This window comes from Enhydra lutris, unplaced genomic scaffold, assembly GCF_002288905.1.
Source record: "Enhydra lutris kenyoni isolate GAN:26980312 unplaced genomic scaffold, ASM228890v2 scaffoldscaffold22, whole genome shotgun sequence".
NCBI lineage: Eukaryota > Metazoa > Chordata > Mammalia > Carnivora > Mustelidae > Enhydra > Enhydra lutris.
In genome coordinates, this window is record NW_019154106.1 from 13,874,775 (window position 1) to 13,895,511 (window position 20,737).

Consider the following 20,737-nt stretch of genomic DNA (forward strand, 5'->3'; position numbering starts at 1 on the left):
TTAGATGACGGAGTGTGGGCCTATTCTTATTGATTTTGAGGGGGGTTCTCTGCACCTCTTGGATTTTGACGCTTGTTCCCTTTGCCATATTGGATAAATTCTCTCCAATAATTCTCTCCAATATACCTTCTGCTCCCCTCTCTTTTTCTTCTTCTTCTGGAATCCCAATTATTCTAATGTTGTTTCATCTTATGGTGTCACTTATCTCTCGAATTCTGCCCTCATGCTCCAGTAGCTGTTTGTCCCTCTTTTGCTCAGCTTCTTTATTCTCTGTCATTCGGTCTTCTATATCACTAATTCTTTCTCTGCCTCATTTATCCTAGCAGTGAAAGCCTCCATTTTTGATTGCACCTCATTAATAGCTTTTTTGATTTCAACTTGGTTAGATTTTAGTTCTTTTATTTCTCCAGAAAGGGCTTTTTTATCTCCCGAGTGGGTTTCTCTAATATCTTCCATGCCTTTTTCGAGCCCAGCTAGAACCTTGAGAATCCTCATTCTGAACTCTAGATCTGACATATTACCAATGTCTGTATTGATTAGGTCCCTAGCCTTCGGTACTGCCTCTTGTTCTTTTTTTTGTGGTGAATTTTTCCGCCTTGTCATTTTGTCCAGATAAGAGTATATGAAGGAGCAAGTAAAATACTAAAAGGGTGGCAACAACCCCAGGAAAATTTGCCTTAACCAAATCAGAAGAGATCCCAAATCGTGAGGGAGGAGAAAGGGGATAAAAAGAGGTTCAGAAAGAAAAGGAAAAAAAAAAAAAAGAAACAATTAAAAAAACAAAATGAATAAGAAAAAATATAAAAAAGAAAAAATATATATATATTAGATAAACTAGTTAAAAACGTTAAAAAAGAAAAGGGTAAAAGTTAAAAAAAATTGGGCAGAAGAAGAGAAAAAAAAATTGAAAAAGAAAAAAAGTTAAATGAACTGCAAGGTTAAAGAATCATGGGGAGAAAGCCTTGAGTTCCGTGCTTTGCTTTCTCCTCCTCTGGAATTCCGCTGCTCTCCTTGGTATTGGAACTGCACTCCTTGGTAGGTGAACTTGGTCCTGGCTGGATTTCTTGTTGATGTTCTGGGGGAGGGCCCTGTTGTAGTGATTCTCAAGTGTCTTTGCCTCAGGCGGAATTGCACCGCCCTTACCAGAGGCCGGGCTGAGTTATCCGCTCGGGTTTGCTTTTGGGAGCTTTTGTTCCCTGAGTGCTTTCCGTAGAGTTCTGGAGGTCGGGAATGAAGATGGCGGCCTCCCAGTCTCCGGCCCGGAGGAGCCGAGAGCCCGGGGCCCCACTCCTCAGTGAGCCCTCAGAGAACAGCGCCCAATTACTCCCGTCTCCCTGGCCTCCGGCCGTGCTCCAAGCTGACCAAGCCTATGACCCGTTCAGGGTAACCCCAAGCTGAGAGCTCACTCCTCGGCTCTATCTCTGTACCCGGCTTCCCTGTTCTAATACCTGTAAGCTCTGCGACACTCAGACACCCACGATCCTTCTGTGACCCTGCAGGACCTGAGGCCACACTGACCCCGCTTGGGCTTCACTCCAGTTAAGCCTCTGGAGCGATGTCCCTCAGTGGAACAGACTTTCAAAAGTCCTGATTTAGTGCTCCATTGCTCCGCCGCTTGCTGGGAGCTGGCCCTCCCCCCGCGGTCTATCTTCCCGTCGCTCTGGATTCACTTCTCCGCCAGTCCTACCTTTCAGAAAGTGGTTGATTTTCTGTTTCTAGAATTGCTGTTCTTCTTCTCTTCGATCTCCCATTGGATTTGTAGGTGTTTGCAATCTTTAGATAAGCTATGTAGCTGATCTCTTGCTACCTAAAGTAGTCTCAACCTGCTACTTCTCTGCCATCTTGACTCCTCCCTGTATAACAGTTCTTATAGTCACTGCATTTTGTTACTAACTTTATGATCCACACCTGGAGTAAACCCTGACACTGAGAGCAAACATTTGAAACACAGATTTCCAGTCACCTCAATGTTAGAAGCAGGCAGATTCTACTGGGCTGGCTTCATCAGTTCCAGGTACTCCGAGAACTAATTGTCTCAACAGTTCATCTTGCTACTATAAGCTCATGCTGGTGATCTATAAAGAAGAAAGCCAATTCTGAAATAAAATTCAAGAATGTTTTACAATAAGACCCTTTGTTTGAAGACACAATTCCCAGCAGTATAAAAAGGAACTAACAAATTTAATTTCTTTACCCTTGATCGTAGCCAAAAGGCTGAGAAGTGATCCTTTAATTTGTTTAATGCTCTTTTTGTAAACATTTTTTGATAACATAATACTTTTTCAGACATTCTGTTGCATGCTGAAATATTCCAAAAGTCCACTTTGTTCCCCAAGGCTTATTTATGTGATCTAAATTCTTTGGATCTCATTTCTTATTTATAAGTGACAGCTAATTCATTTATCTCAGTCACGCTTTCTTTCATTGATTCATTCAGCCAAAAATTATTAAAAATATCATTTCACCAAAAATGTATGTTTTTTTTCCTTGTAGAGGCTCAGAGGTCAAAAAAGCCAAGTCTGTTTATAAAGGAAGAAGGGAAATACCATTGAGTCAACAGTCTTTCCAAATTAAATATAAAGCACTGAGAGATATCAATTCTCATGAGGATTTCAAAACACAAAAATTTGACTACATGAGGGGAAATAAATACCATAATACACTGCTGATAGAAAAATCAGAAAAAATGGCGGGATATGTAGCAATACCTAGTAAAATTATAATAGTCAACAAACCCACTTCTTAGAAACTATCCCAATAAATACTAGCACAAAATGCAAAATAACACATGTGCAAAGTTATTTGCTGGAATATTACTTATATTAATAACATATTGACACCCAAATACCCAGTGGTAAGCACAGCTGTTCTAGAAATGGGGACGATTTCAGGTGTGCTACATGACGAGCATCAGAACATAATATTAAATCAGAAAGATATTAAAAAGGAAAAAAGAAAAATTCAATATAAAATAAAGTGAAAAAGAAAAAGTAAAAAGGATACTTCACATAAAACAAGAAAAGAGGATGATTAAAGATATGTACATGTGGAGCGCATGGGTAGCTTAGTCTCTGAAATGCCTACTCTTGATTTTCAATTCAGGTCATGATATAAGGATTATGAGATCCAGGCCCCTGTGGGGCTCCGTCCTGAGCATGGAGTCTGCTTAAGATTCTCTCTCTCTACTCTTCCCATCCCTCTCTTTCTCTCAAAGAAAGAAAGAAAGAAAGAAGGAAAAAAAAATATATGTAAAAAAGATATGTATATGTATTTTATTACATCTGATTTTTTAAATTTTTTTTTAAGATTTTATTTATTTATTTCACAGAGAGAGATAACAAATAGGCAGAGAGGCAGGGGGAAGCAGGCTCCCTGCCAAGCAGGGAGCCCAATGTGGGGCTCGACCCCAGGACCCTGAGATCATGACCTAAGCCTAAGTCAGAGGCTTAACCCACTCAGCCACCCAGGTGCCCCTATATCTGATTTTTAAAAAAGAAAACACATTAAGAGGACACGTGGAAATGAACAAAAGTCGTTCCCTACAGGGAAGGCAGGGAATGAAGTGGGTGCTGACAGGTACGGAAGATAGTCTTATTTTGAATATATTTTGTTATGCATTTTGATTTTAGAATCATATCAAAGTCTTAAGGAATTAAAAAAGAAAAGTAAGCCAAAAGTGGGGAAAAAAAGGAGACTCATTTTAGAAGCCTTCGAGTACATCTCATTTTATTCAAATGAAAGGCAAAGGCTTTACATTGATCCACAAACCTCTGATGATGTGGCCATGTCAACTCTCAGACTTCATCTCCTTCTCTTCCCTTCCCTTTGCTCTGACCTCCTTCTGCCTAAGATAACAGCGTATTTCCACCACAGGTTTTTGTTTGTTTGCTTGTTTGTTTTTTTATCAAATGGACAAATGTTTTTATAGACATTCTTTCAGGGATGGTGCATGAACAGAAAATAGGCACATGAAAAGATGCTCAACATCATTAGTCATCAGAAAAATGCAAACCAAAACCAAAATGAGATACTACTTCATACCTCATCTGTTTTCTGTTCTGCACAGCTGGTGCTGAGGCTGAACAGCCACACCAGCCAGCCTCACCAGCCCTGTGGACACTATTGGTTTTCATCTAAAGCAAATTTAGATAAAGCGATTGATCCAATGCTGTGGAGTGATTACAACAAGGTATCAAGTACCCTGTGATTTTTTTTTTTGCACTCAGTTTTCTAGAGATGGAAGAAGAAAATCAACATTCTTTTAAATTCATCTTTGCTGTTGAATTGAAATGTCAATCATAACAACAGTTTGAAACATTAATCTCAGACGAAAGCTTTTGATGTTGCTCCTTGAGAAACTGATTTTTGTTCAGTGTTTTTTTTTTTTAATTTATTTTCAGCATAACAGTATTCATTGTTTTTGTACCACACCCAGTGCTCCATGCAATCCATGCCCTCTCTAATACCCACCACCTGGTTCCCCCAACCTCCCACCCCCCGACCTCTTCAAACCCTTCAGATTGTTTTTCAGAGTCCATAATCTCTCATTGTTTACCTCCCCTTCCAATTTCCCCCAACTGCCTTCTCCTAACTCCCCATGTCCTCCATGCTATTTGTTAGGCTCCACAAATAAGTGAAACCATATGATAATTGACTCTCTCTGCTTGACTTGTTTCACTCAGCATAATCTCTTCCAGTCCCATCCATGTTGCTACAAAAGTTGGGTATTCATCCTTTCTGATGGAGGCATCATACTCCAGAGTGTATATGGACCACATCTTCCTTATCCATTCGTCCGTTGAAGGGCATCTTGGTTCTTTCCACAGTTTGGCGACCGTGGCCATTGCTGCTATAAACATTGGGGTACAGATGGTCCTTCTTTTCACTACATCTGTATCTTTGGGGTAAATACCCAGTAGTGCAATGGCAGGGTCATAGGGAAGTTCTATTTTTAATTTCTTGAGGAATCTCCACACTGTTCTCCAAAGTGGCTGCACCAACTTGCATTCCCACCAACAGTGTAAGAGGGTTCCCCTTTCTCCACATCCCCTCCAACACATGTTGTTTCCTGTCTTGCTAATTTTGGCCATTCTAACTGGTGTAAGGTGGTGTCTCAATGTGGTTTTAATTTGAATCTCCCTGATGGCTAGTGATGATGAACATTTTTTCATGTGTCTGATAGCCATTTGCATGTCTTCATTGGAGAAGTGTCTGTTCATATCTTCTGCCCATTTTTTTGATATGATTATCTGTTTTGTGTGTGTTGAGTTTGAGGAGTTCTTTATAGATCCTGGATATCAATCTTTTGTCTGTACTGTCATTCGCAAATATCTTCCAGTGTTTTTCAAAAGCTGCTACTAAATCCAAGACCCACAAACTGAGCATTTATTTTAAATAAATTCATAATTTTAATATGAAACCAATGTGACAAAATTTAAAGCAGATATAACAAACAATCAAAGCACAGATAGCAATTAATCAAACTGTTTTCCCAAAAGAGATAATTAAATTGTTCTTCTACCCTAGATTCTTCCATTAAGTAATAGCCCAGAAGGTGATCTATCATTTCAAGGGAAATAACTTGGTCCCCAAACACTAAACATCAAATAACTACCTGTTTTGAATATATATAATTATGTTGTTTTTCAGTGTTTTTTTAAAAATAATGTAATACTCCCAAAAAAAGCTTCCTGAGGGACCATACACACATAATACAAACTGTCTCATAACACCTAGGTAATTTTAAATGTTACTGGCTTCACGAAGATTCCTTCCAGGTGCAGTAGACCAGACTACTTAGGGGTTTATAGTTCCACTGAATGACTGTGTATTGAATATTGAAAGATGTCAAACCTTAGGAAAAATATGAAATACCTGTGACATAAACACTATTTGATGAATATCAAATGAGCACAGCCTGATCTGAGATGCTGGAACTAGATTTTCTAGAGTTATTTCAGCCATGTTAAAGACCTTAGAATTTTATCTTGAGAGCTAAGGGAAGACACTGAATGATTATATCATAAAAATGACATCCACATCTCTAAAAGTTCATATAAGCTAAAATGTGAGAACCAGAAAGATATAGGAAAGACTGGAGTCAAGATTAAAAATTAGGGGTCAGGGGCACCTGGGTGGCTCAGTGGGTTGAAGCCTCTGCCTTTGGCTCAGGTCGTGATCTCAGGGTCCTGGGATAGAGCCCCGCATCTGGCTCTCTGCTCGGCGGGAAGCCTGCTTCCCTTCCTCTCTCTGCCTGCCTCTCTGCCTGCTTGTGGTCTCTGTCTGTCAAATAAATAAACAAAATCTAAAAAAAAAAAAAATTAGGAGTCAGTTGCAAACAAAACAAAACAAAAAGTCATCGTGATTTGGATCAAGGAAACAGTATAAGTGAACAGATCTGAAAAGTATGTAAAGTGTGAAAGAAATACTGGGAGCAAATTGAATATTACAACAGGGAACAGGAAAGCAAAGTAAAGATTAGTCTCTGATTTGGAAAACTGAATGGATAATGGCACTGCTCATTGAAGACATAAAATATATACTCCAGGTTTCGAGTATCAGGTCCAATGTACAGAGATTTAATGTAAGTTTAATGTAAGTTCTTTTCTGCATGTGATACTCTTGCATATGTATCATCAGCATATAGAAGCCTATTGAGGATTTAGGATTGGTCAAAATCACTAAAAAGAAAGTTAAAAGGGAAAATGTGGGGGGCTTTGGAGAGAGCTTGAAGAACATGTTGTCTAAAGCGGAGGTGATAGAAGCAGAGCCTCCAAGATAGAAAATCAAAATGGACACATAGTAAACTCAGAGACTGTTCTGTTCTGGGAACCAAAGGTGTATTCAATAGAGTTTAATGCTACCAAGTTGTCAAAAAAAAAAGGGGGGGGGGGTTCTTGGATTTAGGAATAGGGAAGTTGGCAGTAAACTTGGTGAGGGGATTTCTCCGTTTAATGGGAAAAGCAGGTAGGTTATACCTGGTTAAGTCATAAATATGATTGAAAAATTGGGGGTAGGTGCCTGTTTTAAGATGTTTGGTTGAAAGTGCTGAAGGGAAGGCGTGCCTGGGTGGCTCAGTGGGTTAAGTGTCTGCCTTCAGCTCAGGTCTTGATCCTGTGGTCCTGGGGTTGACCCACATGTCAGGATCCCTGCTCTGCAGGGAGCCTGCTCCTACCTCTGCCTGCAGCTCCCCCTACTTGTGCACGTGCTCTCTCTCTCTCTCTCTCTCTCTCTGTCCAATAAATAAATAAATAAATCTTTTTTTTTTAAGTGCTGAAGGGAAGAGAAAAGATAAAAGTAGTAACCAAGATAAAGTTTTTATGGGTACATTAATCAAAATTTAAGTGGGGAAAGTGCTTTTTATATTTTGCTATTTTTACCTGCCTTGACTCTCTGTGTCCTGACCATATGAAATAACATGAGACAATGTAGTGATAAAGGAAAATCAAGTTAACTCACCCTCTGCTGTGCTGAAGAAAGGAAGGGAGATGATTTCAATTCTACCAGCTCTCGTGCATTCAGAATCCAGCATAGGTTTATGGAAATGTTCTGTAACCTATAGCTGTTCTAAATGCTGCTTCAATTCTATTCGTTTTGGACCATTTAGACACGTAAAGAAAAAAGGTAAAATAATGTCTCCTAATCATTGAAAGCTGTTTTACAATCTGGAAAATTATTCTCTAGTGTGCATTTTGCCAAAAGACAAAGCCAGAAAAATCACAGTCCTATATTTCCTTAGTATTAATAGTATACGTGTATTTTTTCTTTCTTTTTTTTACTTTTTTTAATTATAATTTTTTTAATAAATATATAATGTATTTTTATCCCCAGGGATACAGGTCTGTGAATCACCAGGTTTACACACTTCACAGCCTCACCATAGCACATACCCTCCCCAATGTCCATAACACCAGCCCCCTCTCCCGACCCCTCTTCCCCCAGCAACCCTCAGTTTGTTTTGTGAGATTAAGAGTTACTTATGGTTTGTCTCCCTCCTGATCCCATCTTGTTTCATTTATTCCTTTCCTACCCCCCCAAGCCCCCCATGTTGCATCTCTACTTCCTCATATCAGGGAGATCATATGATAGTTGTCTTTCTCTGATTGACTTATTTCACTAAGCATGATACCAGTATATGTGTATTTAAAAAAAAATGGAGATAAGTAAAAAGAAGATAATTGCAAATTACACCAAACAGGATGTCTAAAAATAGTACTAATAGTTTGATTTTGGCTTTCATTTTATATTTTCTACCCATGATTTTGGTAACTCTTAATATTCTTATGAAATGATGAAACTGTAATAATTTTATGAGCTACAGCTTAAGAAATCATTTTGATATATGTTGTCAAAGCCACTTGCATTCTTCACGTTCCTTTTTATTTCTTTATATTTAAAGAAAAGTACAACACAGACTTTGCCATTGTATTGATTATAAAAATTGGATCAAAATACTCTTTCTTCTTCTTCAGCATCTTAGTGAACTTTATATCATGGAATTTCTGCCTGGACCAAATCCTTTCACGCTAAAAGCATAAGCAAAATCCACCCATAATTCAGAACGCTTATCAAGATTGTGCTCTGGCTGAATTTAACGTAACACCCTGGCTCGCCAGGGCTATCCTCTCACATTGAATTGTTTATTCCTAACAGAGTGAAGTTTATTCAGAGTGTGTCCCCTAGGGGAGTTTATTGTAGATTTGTCGTTCATCATTTATTGTTCATCTATTTCAGGCAAAAGGCAATCATTCGGCAGTCACTGAGTTTGTCCTCTTGGGCCTCACAGATAACCTGGAGCTTCAGGCCACTCTCTTTTGTGTTTTCCTATTGATTTACTTAGTTACTGTCTTGGGTAATCTTGGTCTGATTGTGCTCATCCAAATCAGTCCTCAACTTTACATTCCTATGTATTTTTTTCCTCTGTAATCTGGCTTTTGTTGATTTTTATGGTACCTCTGCCATCACTCCAAACACCCTTGTGAACTCTTTATGAGAAATTAAAAGCATGCCGTTTTATGCATGTGCCACTCAAGTGGGCTGCTTTATCACATTTTCAGTCTGGGAATTATTCATGCTGTCTGTCATGGCCTATGATCGGTATGTGGCCATCTGCAACCCTTTACTCTACATCATTCTCATGCCCAGGAAACTCTGCATCCAGTTGGTCACTAGCTCTTACAACTACGGATTCACCGTGGGGCTCATACAAGCAGTGGCTACATTCCACATGTCCTTCTGTGACTCTAATGTGGCCAACCAGTTCTACTGTGATGATGTTCCCTTGATTGCTCTCGCCTGCTCTGACACCCAAGTCAAAGAGTTGATGTTGTTCATCATTGCTGGGTTCAATGTGTTCGGTTCTCTAATCACTGTTCTCCTATCCTATGTGTTTATTGTCTTCGCCATCTTAAAGATCCATTCTGCTGCAGGAAGACAAAAAGCCATTTCTACATGTGCTTCTCACCTGTTTTCTATTACTATATATTACGGGACCCTCAGTTTTATGTACCTGCACCCCAAGTCAAGCCACTCACTGGATAAAGACAAATTTGCCTCAGTATTCTATGCAGTGGTGATTCCCATGTTAAATCCTTTAATCTATAGCTTGAGGAATTAGGAAGTAAAAAATGCTTTCAAGAAAATTTTTGAAAAGGTATATTCTAGTAATCGATAATGAGGTGTGTGTTATTTTTTTTTTTTTTTTAAGAAATACTGGATGTTAGGAATTTAAGTGAAGGCTTATACATGGTACAGTGCCAGTAAGCCTAGAAACCTTTGTTCTCGGAAGCTCAGTTCTCTGATCACTATCTCCTTGAAAAAAATAGATATTTTCTTGGTTTTGCTCACATGTTTGTAGTAGATATTTTATAAATGCTTGTTTAATTGTTGAATTGTAAAAAAGAGATAAAAACCATCCATTCTGTTTTTCCAGGAGATACTTCAGTAATAGAGGTGAAGAACAAAGCAACTTAATAGCATAACTTTATCTTTTTTCACTGTGATGTTGAAAATTTTAGGCGGTCTTGCAGGACATCAACTATGTGAATGTTATTGAAAATACCAGATATTATTTTCTTCCATAGTTGAATTGGAGTAAAAGATAACAAGGTGCTTGTTTGAAGGGTTTTGGTTTAAAAATGCCTGAAAAAGTGACCTTGTTCTTTACTTTAAATGTCCCTATTGATATGGTTGAACATTTTTTGAAGACTTTATTTTATTATAACTATGTTAACATATCATAATCATCCAAAGTCCATAGTTCTCCTTAGTGTTCACTCTTAATGTTGTACACTGTATGGGTTGGGAAAATGACTTACATCCATCATTGTAATATTATACAGATATTTTCATTGCTCTAAAAATCTTCTGTGCTTTACTTATTCACCTGTCCTCGACCGTTCCCACCCCTGGCAACTGCTGAATTTTTTACTGCCTCCATTCTTTTCTAGAGTGTCATAAGAGTTAGGATCAGATGTTAGGATCCTAACATAAGAGTTAGGATCATTTTCAGATGGCTTTTTTCACTTGGTGATCATGTAAGTTTCCTCCCTGTCTTTTCATGGCTTGATAGTGCATTTCTTTTTTGTACTGAAACATTTGACTGTCTGAATAAACCATAGTGTATTGGTCCATTCACCTACCAAATGACAGCTGCTTCCAAGTTTTGACAATTATGAATAAAGCAGCTATAAACATCAGTGTGCAAGTTTCTGTGTCGATTTAAGTTCTCAGTTCCTTTGCTTAAATACCAATGAACACAATTGCTGGGTCATGTGGTAAGAGCATGGTTAGTTTTGTAAGTAACTGCCAAACTTCCTTGGCTGAACATTTTAACATGATCGTTCAAACACTACCCCTTCTATATTTCCCTCCCATTCAGCCAGGACTTTAGTTGCACCAATTACCCCTGAATGGAGTGACACAAGCCTTATTCCACATGGTTATTAAGAATCTAATTGCCTTGTCCTTGTTAATGTATATGATTTGCAGTTGCCCATTGACAATGGCATTGTCACTGAGCTAGAAAGTTCTAAAGATGCTCTGAATTCCTGTGTTTCAGCCCATTTATGCATTGGCACTCCTAATTTCTTATGTTAATTAGAACTGACCACCTTAGCTGCCACACTAATTCATTCTTTGCTTGCTGGTCCTTAGGCGTGAAGTTGTCTGTTTTGTTAAAACACTAATTAAGAGAGTTTACGCAAGATGGCGGAGAAGTAGCAGGCTGAGATTACATCAGGTAGCAGGAGATCAGCTAGATAGCTTATCTAAACATTGCAAACACCTACAAATCCAATGGGAGATCGAAGAGAAGAAGAACAGCAATTCTAGAAACAGAAAATCAACCACTTTCTGAAAGGTAGGACTGGCGGAGAAGTGAATCCAAAGTGACGGGAAGATAGACCGCAGGGGGAGGGGCCGGTTCCCAGCAAGCGGCGGAGCAATGGAGCACTAAATCAGGACTTTTAAAAGTCTGTTCCGCTGAGGGACATCGCTCCAGAGGCTAAACTGGGGTGAAGCCCACGCAGGGTCAGCGTGGCCCCAGGTCCCGCAGGGTCACAGAAGGATGAGGGGTGTCTGAGTGTCGCGGAGCTTGCAGGTATCAGAGTGGGGAAGCTGGCTACAGAGACAGATCCGAGGAGTGAGCTCTCAGCTCGGGGTTACCTTGAGCCGGTAGCAGGCTGGGTGAGCTCTGAGCGCGGCCGGAGGCCAAGGAGACGGGGGTGATTGGGCGCTATTCTCTGAGGGCTCACTGAGGAGTGGGGCCCCGAGCCCTTGGCTCCTCCGGGCTGGAGACTGGGAGGGTGCCATTTTCATTCCCGTCCTCCAGAACTCTATGGAAAGCATTCAGGGAACAAAAGCTCCCGAAAACAAACCCGAGCGGATTACTCAGCCCAGCCCCTGGTAAGGGCGGTGCAATTCCGCCTGGGGCAAAGCCACTTGAGAATCACTACAACAGGCCCCTCCCCCAGAAGATCAACAAGAAATCCAGCCAGGACCAAGTTCACCTACCAAGGAGTGCAGGTTCAATACTAAGGAGAGCAGCGGAATTCCAGAGGAGGAGAAAGCAAAGCACGGAACTCATGGTTTTCTCCCCATGATTCTTTAGTCTTGCAGTTAATTTAATTTTTTTCAATTTTTTTTCTTCTTCTGCTAATTTTTTTTAACTTTTACCCTTTTCTTTTTTAAAGTTTTTTAACTAGTTTATCTAATATATATATATTTTTTTCTTTTTGATGTTTTTTTCTTTGTTTTTTTAATTGTTTCTTTTTTTTTTCCTGAACCTCTTTTTATCCCTTTTCTCCTCCCTCACGATTTGGGGTCTCTTCTGATTTGGTTAAAGCGTATTTTCCTGGGGTCTTTGCCACCCTTTTAGTATTTTACTTTCTCCTTCCTATACTCTTATCTGGACAAAATGACAAGGCAGAAAAATTCACCACAGAAAAAGAACAAGAGGCAGTACCGAAGGCTAGGGACCTAATCAATACAGACATTGGTAATATGTCAGATCTAGAGTTCAGAATGACGATTCTCAAGGTTCTAGCCAGGCTTAAAAAAGGCATGGAAGATATTAGAGAAAGCCACTCGGGAATATAAAAGCCCTCTCTGGAGAAATAAAAGAACTAAAATCTAACCAAGTTGAAATCAAAAAAGGTATTAATGAGGTGCAATCAAAAATGGAGGCTCTCACTGCTAGGATAAATGAGGCAAAAGAAAGAATTAGTGATATAGAAGACCAAATGACAGAGAATAAAGAAGCTGAGCAAAAGAGGGACAAACAGCTACTGGACCACGAGGGCAGAATTCGAGAGATAAGTGACACCATAAGAGGAAATAACATTAGAATAATTGGGATTCCAGAAGAAGAAGATAAAGAGAGGGGAGCAGAAGTTATATTGGGAAGAATTATTGGAGAGAATTTCCCTAATATGGCAAAGGGAAAAGCATCAAAATCCAGGAGATGAAGAGAATCCCCCTCAAAATCAACAAGAATAGGTCCACACCCCATCACCTAATAGTAAAATTTACAAGTCTTAGTGACAAAGAGAAAATCCTGAAAGCATCCCAGGAAAAGAAGTCTGTAACATACAATGGTAAAAATATTAGATTAACAGCAGACTTATCCACCGAGACCCGGCAGGCCAGAAAGAGCTGGAATGATATATTCAGAGCACTAACCGAGAAAAACATGCAACCAAGAATACTATATCCAGCTAGGCTATCATTGAAAATAGAAGGAGAGATAAAAAGACTCCAGAACAAACAAAAACTGAAAGAATTTTCAAACACCAAACCAGCTCTACAGGAAATATTGAAAGGGGTCCTCTAAGTAAAGAGAGAGCCTAAAAGTAGTAGATCAGAAAGTAACAGAGACAATATACAGTAACAGTCACCTTACAGGCAATACAATGGCACTAAATTCATATCTCTCAATAGTTACCCTGAATGTTAATGGGCTAAATGCCCCAATCAAAAGATACAAGGTATCAGAATGGATAAAAAAAACAAAACCCATCTATATGTTGCCTACAAGAAACTCATTTTAGACCCGAAGACACCTCCAGATTTAAAGTGAGGGGGTGGAAAACAATTTACCACGCTAATGGACATCAGAAGAAAGCAGGAGTGGCAATCCTTGTATCAGATCAAATAGATTTTAAGCCAAAGACTATAATAAGAGATGAGGAAGGACACTATATCATACTCAAAGGAACTGTCCAACAAGAAGATCTAACAATCTTAAATATCTATGCTCCTAACGTGGGAGCAGCCAACTATATAAACCAATTAATAACAAAATCAAAGAAACACATCAAAAATAATACAATAATAATAGGGGACTTTAACACCCCCCTCACTGAAATGGACAGATCATCCAAGCAAAAGATCAACAAGGAAATCAAGGCCTTAAATGACACACTGGACCAGATGGACAACACAGATATATTCAGAACATTTCATCCCAAAGCAACAGAATACACATTCTTCTCTAGTGCACATGGAACATTCTCCAGAATAGATCACATCCTGGGTCCTAAATCAGGTCTCAACCAGTATCATAAGATTTTCAGACCACAATGCTCTGAAGCTAGAACTCAATCACAAGAGGAAATTTGGAAAGAACCCAAATACATGGAGACTAAACAGCATCCTTCTAAAGAATGAATGGGTCAACCAGAAAATTAAAGAATTGAAAAAAAATCATGGAAACAAATGATAATGAAAACACAACAGTTCAAAATCTGTGGGACACAACAAAGGCAGTCCTGAGAGGAAAATATATAGCGGTCCAAGCCTTTCTCAAGAAACAAGAAAGGTCTCAGGTACACAGCCTAACCCTACACCTAAAGGAGCTGGAGAAAGAACAAGAAAGAAACCCTAAATCCAGCAGGAGAAGAGAAATCATAAAGATCAGAGCAGAAATCAATGAAATAGACACCAAAAAAACAATAGAACAAATCAACGAAACTAGGAGCTGGTTCTTTGAAAGAATTAATAAGATCGATAAACCCCTGGCCAGACTTATCAAAAAGAAAAGAGAAAGGACCCAAATAAATAAAATCATGAATGAAAGAGGAGAGATCACAACGAACACCAAAGAAATACAGACAATTATAAGAACAGACTATGAGCAACTCTACGCCAACAAATTTGACAATCTGGAAGAAATGGATGCATTCCTGGAGACATCTAAACTACCACAACCGAAGCAGGAAGGAATAGAAAGCCTGAACAGACCCATAACCAGTAAGGAGATTGAAAGAGTCATCAAAAATCTCCAAACAAACAAAAGCCCAGGACCAGACGGCTTCCCGGAGGAATTCTACCATACAGTTAAAGAAGAACTAATTCCTATTCTCCTGAAACTGTTCCAAAAAATAGAAATGGAAGGAAAACTTCCAAACTCATTTTATGAGCCCAGCATCACCTTGATCCCAAAACCAGACAAGGATCCCATCAAAAAAGAGAACTAAAGACCAATATCCTTGATGAACACAGATGTGAAAATTCTCACCAAAATACTAGCCAATAGGATTCAACAGTACATTAAAAGGATCATTCACCACGACCAAGTGGGATCTATTCCAGGACTGCAAGATTGGTTCAACATCCTTAAATCAGTCAATGTGATACAACACATGAATAAAAGAAAGAACAAGAACCATATGATACTCTCCATAGATGCTGAAAAAGCATTTGACAAAGTACAGCATCCCTTCCTGATCTAAACTCTTCAAAGTGTAGGGATAGAGGGCACATACCTCAATATTATCAAAGCCATCTATGAAAAACCCACCGCAAATATCATTCTCAATGGAGAAAAACTGAAAGCTTTTCCGCTAAGGTCAGGAACACGGCAGGGATGTCCGTTATCACCACTACTATTCAACAGAGTACTAGAAGTCCTAGCCTCAGCAATCAGACCACAAAAGGAAATTAAAGGCATCCAAATCGGCAAAGGAGAAGTCAAACTATCACTCTTTGCAGATGATATGATACTATATGTGGAAAACCCAAAAGACTCCACTCCAAAACTGCTAGAACTTGTACAGGAATTCAGTAAAGTGTCAGGTTATAAAATCAATGCACAGAAATCAGTTGCATTTCTCTACACCAACAACAAGACAGAAGAAAGAGAAATTAAGGAGTCAATCCCATTTACAATTGCACCCAAAACTATAAGATACCTAGGAATAAACCTAACCAAAGAGGCTAAGAATCTATATTCAGAAAACTATAAAGTACTCATGAAAGAAATTGAGGAAGACACAAAGAAATGGAAAAATGTTCCATGCTCCTGGATTGGAAGAACAAATATTGTGAAAATGTCTATGCTACCTAAAGCAATCTACACATTTAATGCAATTCCTGTCAAAGTACCATCCATTTTTTTCAAAGAAATGGAACAAATAATCCTAAAATTTATATGGAACCAGAAAAGACCTTGAATAGCCAAAGCAATATTGAAAAAGAAAGCCAAAGTTGGTGGCATCACAATTCCAGACTTCAAGCTCTATTACAAAGCTGTCATCATCAAGACAGCATGGTACTGGCACAACAACAGACACATAGATCAATGGAACAGAATAGAGAGCCCAGAATTAGACCCTCAACTCTATGGTCAACTAATCTTCGACAAAGCAGGAAAGAATGTCCAATGGAAAAAAGATAGCCTCTTCTATAAGTGGTGTTGGGAAAATTGACAGCCACATGCAGAAAAATGAAATTGGACCATTTCCTTGCACCACACATGAGAATAGACTCAAAATGGTTGGAGGACCTCAATGTGAGACAGGAATCCATCAAAATCCTTGAGGAGATCACAGGCAGCAACCTCTTCAACCTCAGTCGCAGCAACATCTTCCTAGGAACATCGCCAAAGGCAAGGGAAGCAAGGGCAAAAATGAACTATTGGGATTTCATCAAGATGAAAAGCTTTTGCACAGCAAAGGAAACAGTTAACAAAACCAAAAGACAACTGACAGAATGGGAGAAGATATTTGCAAACGATATATCAGATAAAGGGCTAGTGTCCAAAATCTATAAAGAACTTAGCAAACTCAACACCCAAAGAACAAATAATCCAATCAAGAAATGGGCAGAAGACATGAACAGACATTTCTGCAACGAAGACATCCAGATGGCCAACAGACACGTGAAAAAGTGCTCCACATCACTCGGCATCAGGGAAATACAAATCAAAACCACAATGAGATATCACCTCACACCAGTCAGAATGGCTAAAATTGACAAGTCAGGAAATGACAGATGCTGGCAAGGATACAGAGAAAGGGGAACCCTCCTACACTGTTGGTGGGAATGCAAGCTGGTGCAACCACTCTGGAAAACAGCATGGAGGTTCCTCAAAACGTTGAAAATAGAACTACCTTATGACCCAGCAATTGCACTACTGGGTATTGACCCTAAAGATACAGACGTAGTGATCCGAAGGGGCACGTGTACCCGAATGTTTATAGCAGCAATGTCTACAATAGCCAAACTATGGAAAGAACCTAGATGTCCATCAACAGACGAATGGATAAAGATGAAGTGGTATATATACACAATGGAATGCTATGCAGCCATCAAAAGAAATGAAATCTTGCCATTCGTGACGACGTGGATGGAACTAGAGGGTATCATGCTTAGCGAAATGAGTCAATTGGAGAAAGACAACTATCATATGATCTCCCTGATATGAGGGAGAGGAGATGCAACATGGGGGCTTAAGGGGGTAGGAGAAAAATAAATGAAACAAGATGGGATTGGGAGGGAGACAAACCATAAGTGACTCTTTTTTTTTTTTTTTTAAAGATTTTATTCATTTCATTTGACAGAGATCACAAGTAGGCAGAGGCAGGCATAGAGAGAGAGGAGGAAGCAGGCTCCCTGCTGAGCAGAGAGCCCATGTGGGGCTCGATATCAGGACCCCGGGATCATGACCCGAGCCGAAAGCAGAGGCTTTAACCCACTGAGCCACCCAGGCACCCCCATAAGTCACTCTTAATCTCACAAAACAAACTGAGGGTTGATGGGGGGAGGGGGGTTGGGAGAGGGAGGTGGGGTTATGGACATTGGGGAGGGTATGTGCTATGGTGAGTGCTGTGAAGTTTGTAAACCTGGCAATTCACAGACTTGTACCCCTGGGGATAAAAATATATTATATGTTTATAAAAAATAAAATTAAAAAAAAAAGAATTGTTATACAAAATTGTGATTTAAAGTTTTCTTTTTTTTTTAAAGATTTTATTTATTTATTTGAGAGATAGAGAGCATGAATGAGAGAGTGAGAGAGTGTGCACAAGCAGGGGGAGAAACAGAGGGAGAGGGAGAAGCAGACTCCTTGCTAATCAGAGAGCCTGATCTGGGGCTCCATCCCAGGGATCATGACCTGAGCTGAGGGCAGAGACTTAATGACTGAGCCACCCAGGTCCTCCTAATTTAAAGTTTTCTATAAAAGACATGGTATACTGTTTTAGTTTGTAACAAGTGAAAAATACAATATTAGGAATAAGTCCTTATATAGCAAAAGTCCATTTTGTTAAATTAAGTTTTATTGAAGATGAATGGGTAGTTTCGTTTATTTATTTTCTTAGGGAATTATAAGTATTATTTGTAAAAGTTATAGAATAACATAAGAAATAAAACTTGTATTATTTATATGAAGTTACAGTTTTTTAAAGCTAACAAAGAATTTGAGGACACCAAAATGAAAAATGTGTTAAAATATACTAATCAACTAAAACATTAAATCTTTTTTTTTAAAGATTTATTTATTTATTTATTTATTTTAGAGTGGGGAGGGGCAGAGGGAGATGGAGAGGGACTATCAAGCAGACTCCCTACTGAGTACAGAACCTCATGTGGAGCTCAATCTAGGGACCCTAAGATCGTGACCTGAGCCAAAATCAAGAGTCGACACCTAACCCATTGAACCACCCAGGAATTCCAGACATTAAAATTGAATAATAAATGCTGAGGAACTTTTTTTATTTTAACTTTTTATTTTGGCATAATTTCAGAATTATGGAAGCTAACATTTTACAAGGACTTCCTCTACACCTTTCACCTAGATTCCTCAGACATTAACATTTTACCACATTATTTTATCCTGAACTGTTTAATAATCGGTCAGAGACATAATGCTTCCTTATTCTCATATACTCAACAGCGTATATTTACTAAAAACAGGGGAACTCTTAAATGACCACAGTACTATTATAAAAATCCACAAATTAACATTGGTGCAGCATTATTACTTAATCCACAGACCTTATTCTGCTCTGATGGACTTGTCTCATTTGTTAAAATTCAAGCTTGCTTTTTCAGTCTTCCTTTAGGTGTTCTACCAGTGTTGATGCCATTGCCCATGTGAGGTCACTAGAACCAACAATTCTTTTCAGATTCATCTTACTAGGAGTGCACGTGTGTCTTTTATAGACAATGTTAATAATGTGGATGACCTGGTGGTGGGTATTAAGGAGAGCACATATTACATGGAGCACTGGGTGTGGTGCATAAACAATGAATTATGGATCACTGAAAAAAAATTAAATTAAATTAAATTTTTAAAAAAGAAATTTAAAAAAAAGCCCCTTTAGTGATTTAAAGTAGACATGGTTTTTGCCAAGGTCAAGTTCATGAATTGGAGTGTTCAAGTCAAAACTCCTCTATGGAAAAGAGATGGATTTTAAATGATCTATGGAACAATTTAACCTCTATTTGCAATTGAATTTATTTTATTTTCATGTCTTTCAATATTTTCAAGAGGTAGAATTCTCATGATAATAGAAAATAAAATCAGAAAATTAATGTATCCTGTGTTTTGATATGAATTTGTTTAATATTATAACATTTGAAAGCATATTACTAATGGTAAGCTAATATAGAAATCTTGATGACTGTTTTTTTGATGTTGTTTCTTTTGTTTTTCTTTTTTTTGCATCCCAACTCTGAGGGCTTTTGGTTAGATGATGGATCATTTATTTTATACTAGAAGACACCTTTTCCATAATTCTTTTCAAAGCATTTTTGACTTCCTGGTTCCTCAGGCTGTATATTAAAGGATTCAGCATGGGGATTACCATGTTTTCTATAGAAAACAGAAGCTATCTTGTCAGTATCCAGAGAATGGCTTGTTTTTGGCTGCATATACATAAAGATGATAGTGTCATAAAATATAGTGATGGAAGTCAAGTGGGAGGCACAAGTAGAGAATGCTTTTTGCCTGCCTTCAGCTGAATTAATCCTCAGAATGGCAAATAGAATGAATATGTAGGAGATGAGGACAATAAGAAGAGAGAAAAGGGCATTGAAACCAGCAAGTGTGAACAATACCAGTTCTTTGATATCTTTGTAATGGCTTTTATGGCAGGCCAGACCAACCAGGGGAACGTCATCACAGTAGAAGTGATTTATTATATTTGAATCACAAAAAGATAAGTGGAATGTAAGGACTGTCTGTAGGAGTCCAACAGAACAGCCATACACGTATGTACTAACCACCATTTGAATACAGACCCTTCTGTTCATGGTAATGGTATAGAGTAAAGGGTTGCAAATGGCGACATATCTATCATACGCCATGACTGAGAGCATATACACTTCACAAACCACGAACATGATAAAGCAACACAATTGGGTGGCACAAGCAGGTAAGGATATTCTCTTAATTTCTTGGAAGAAGTTCACCAGGGTGTTAGGGGTGACAGAGGAGGTATAGCAAAAATCCACAAAAGCCAGGTTGCTGAGGAAAAAATACATAGGTGTGTGAAGCTGAGAACTGATATGAATTAGCATAATTAACCCAAGATTACCTATGACACTAATTATGTAGATCACTAGAAAGATCCCAAAAAGTAGGGCTTGAAGCTCCAGATTTTGTGTGAGTCCCAAGAGGATGAATTCAGTTATTTCTGAATTATTGCCCTCAGCCGTGGAAGATGTGTAGAAGCATCTCATGTCATTCTCTTTAGAATATCCATGCTGGGTGATCTTCCACTTCTTGGATTAAGAATTTAACTCACACTTATTTTATGGTGACCATATTGGAAAGATAATCCTCACTGGTCCTATGGGCCATTCTTGGGTTTCATTATTGCCTGCTTTTGATTTGAAGGGCTTTGCTCCAGGCAGAAATTCCAACATGCTCAGTGGTCTGGGGGATTGATGAAGAAAACAGAATGTCTTGAATTAAATGTGGAATCTCATATATAAAATGAAAACCCAGTATTAC

The 20,737-nt window shown here is 38.7% G+C and overlaps 2 protein-coding genes across 2 annotated transcripts; one reads left to right on the forward strand and one right to left on the reverse strand.

Annotated features, from left to right (window-relative positions):
* Positions 1 to 8,923: 8,923 nt before the first annotated feature.
* LOC111150117 (olfactory receptor 5AL1-like) lies at positions 8,924 to 9,616 on the forward strand (the record flags this gene model as incomplete). The annotated part of the gene is given in 1 exon segment (XM_022507482.1): positions 8,924 to 9,616. A coding segment is annotated over 1 exon segment (693 nt), but the record flags the coding sequence as incomplete, so codon positions are not given.
* A 9,868-nt stretch (positions 9,617 to 19,484) lies between these two features.
* LOC111149553 (olfactory receptor 5AL1-like) lies at positions 19,485 to 20,463 on the reverse strand. Its single transcript, XM_022506647.1, is given in 2 exon segments — positions 19,485 to 19,595; positions 19,597 to 20,463. Coding segments are annotated over 2 exon segments (978 nt in total).
* Between the last annotated feature and the right edge of the window lie 274 nt (positions 20,464 to 20,737).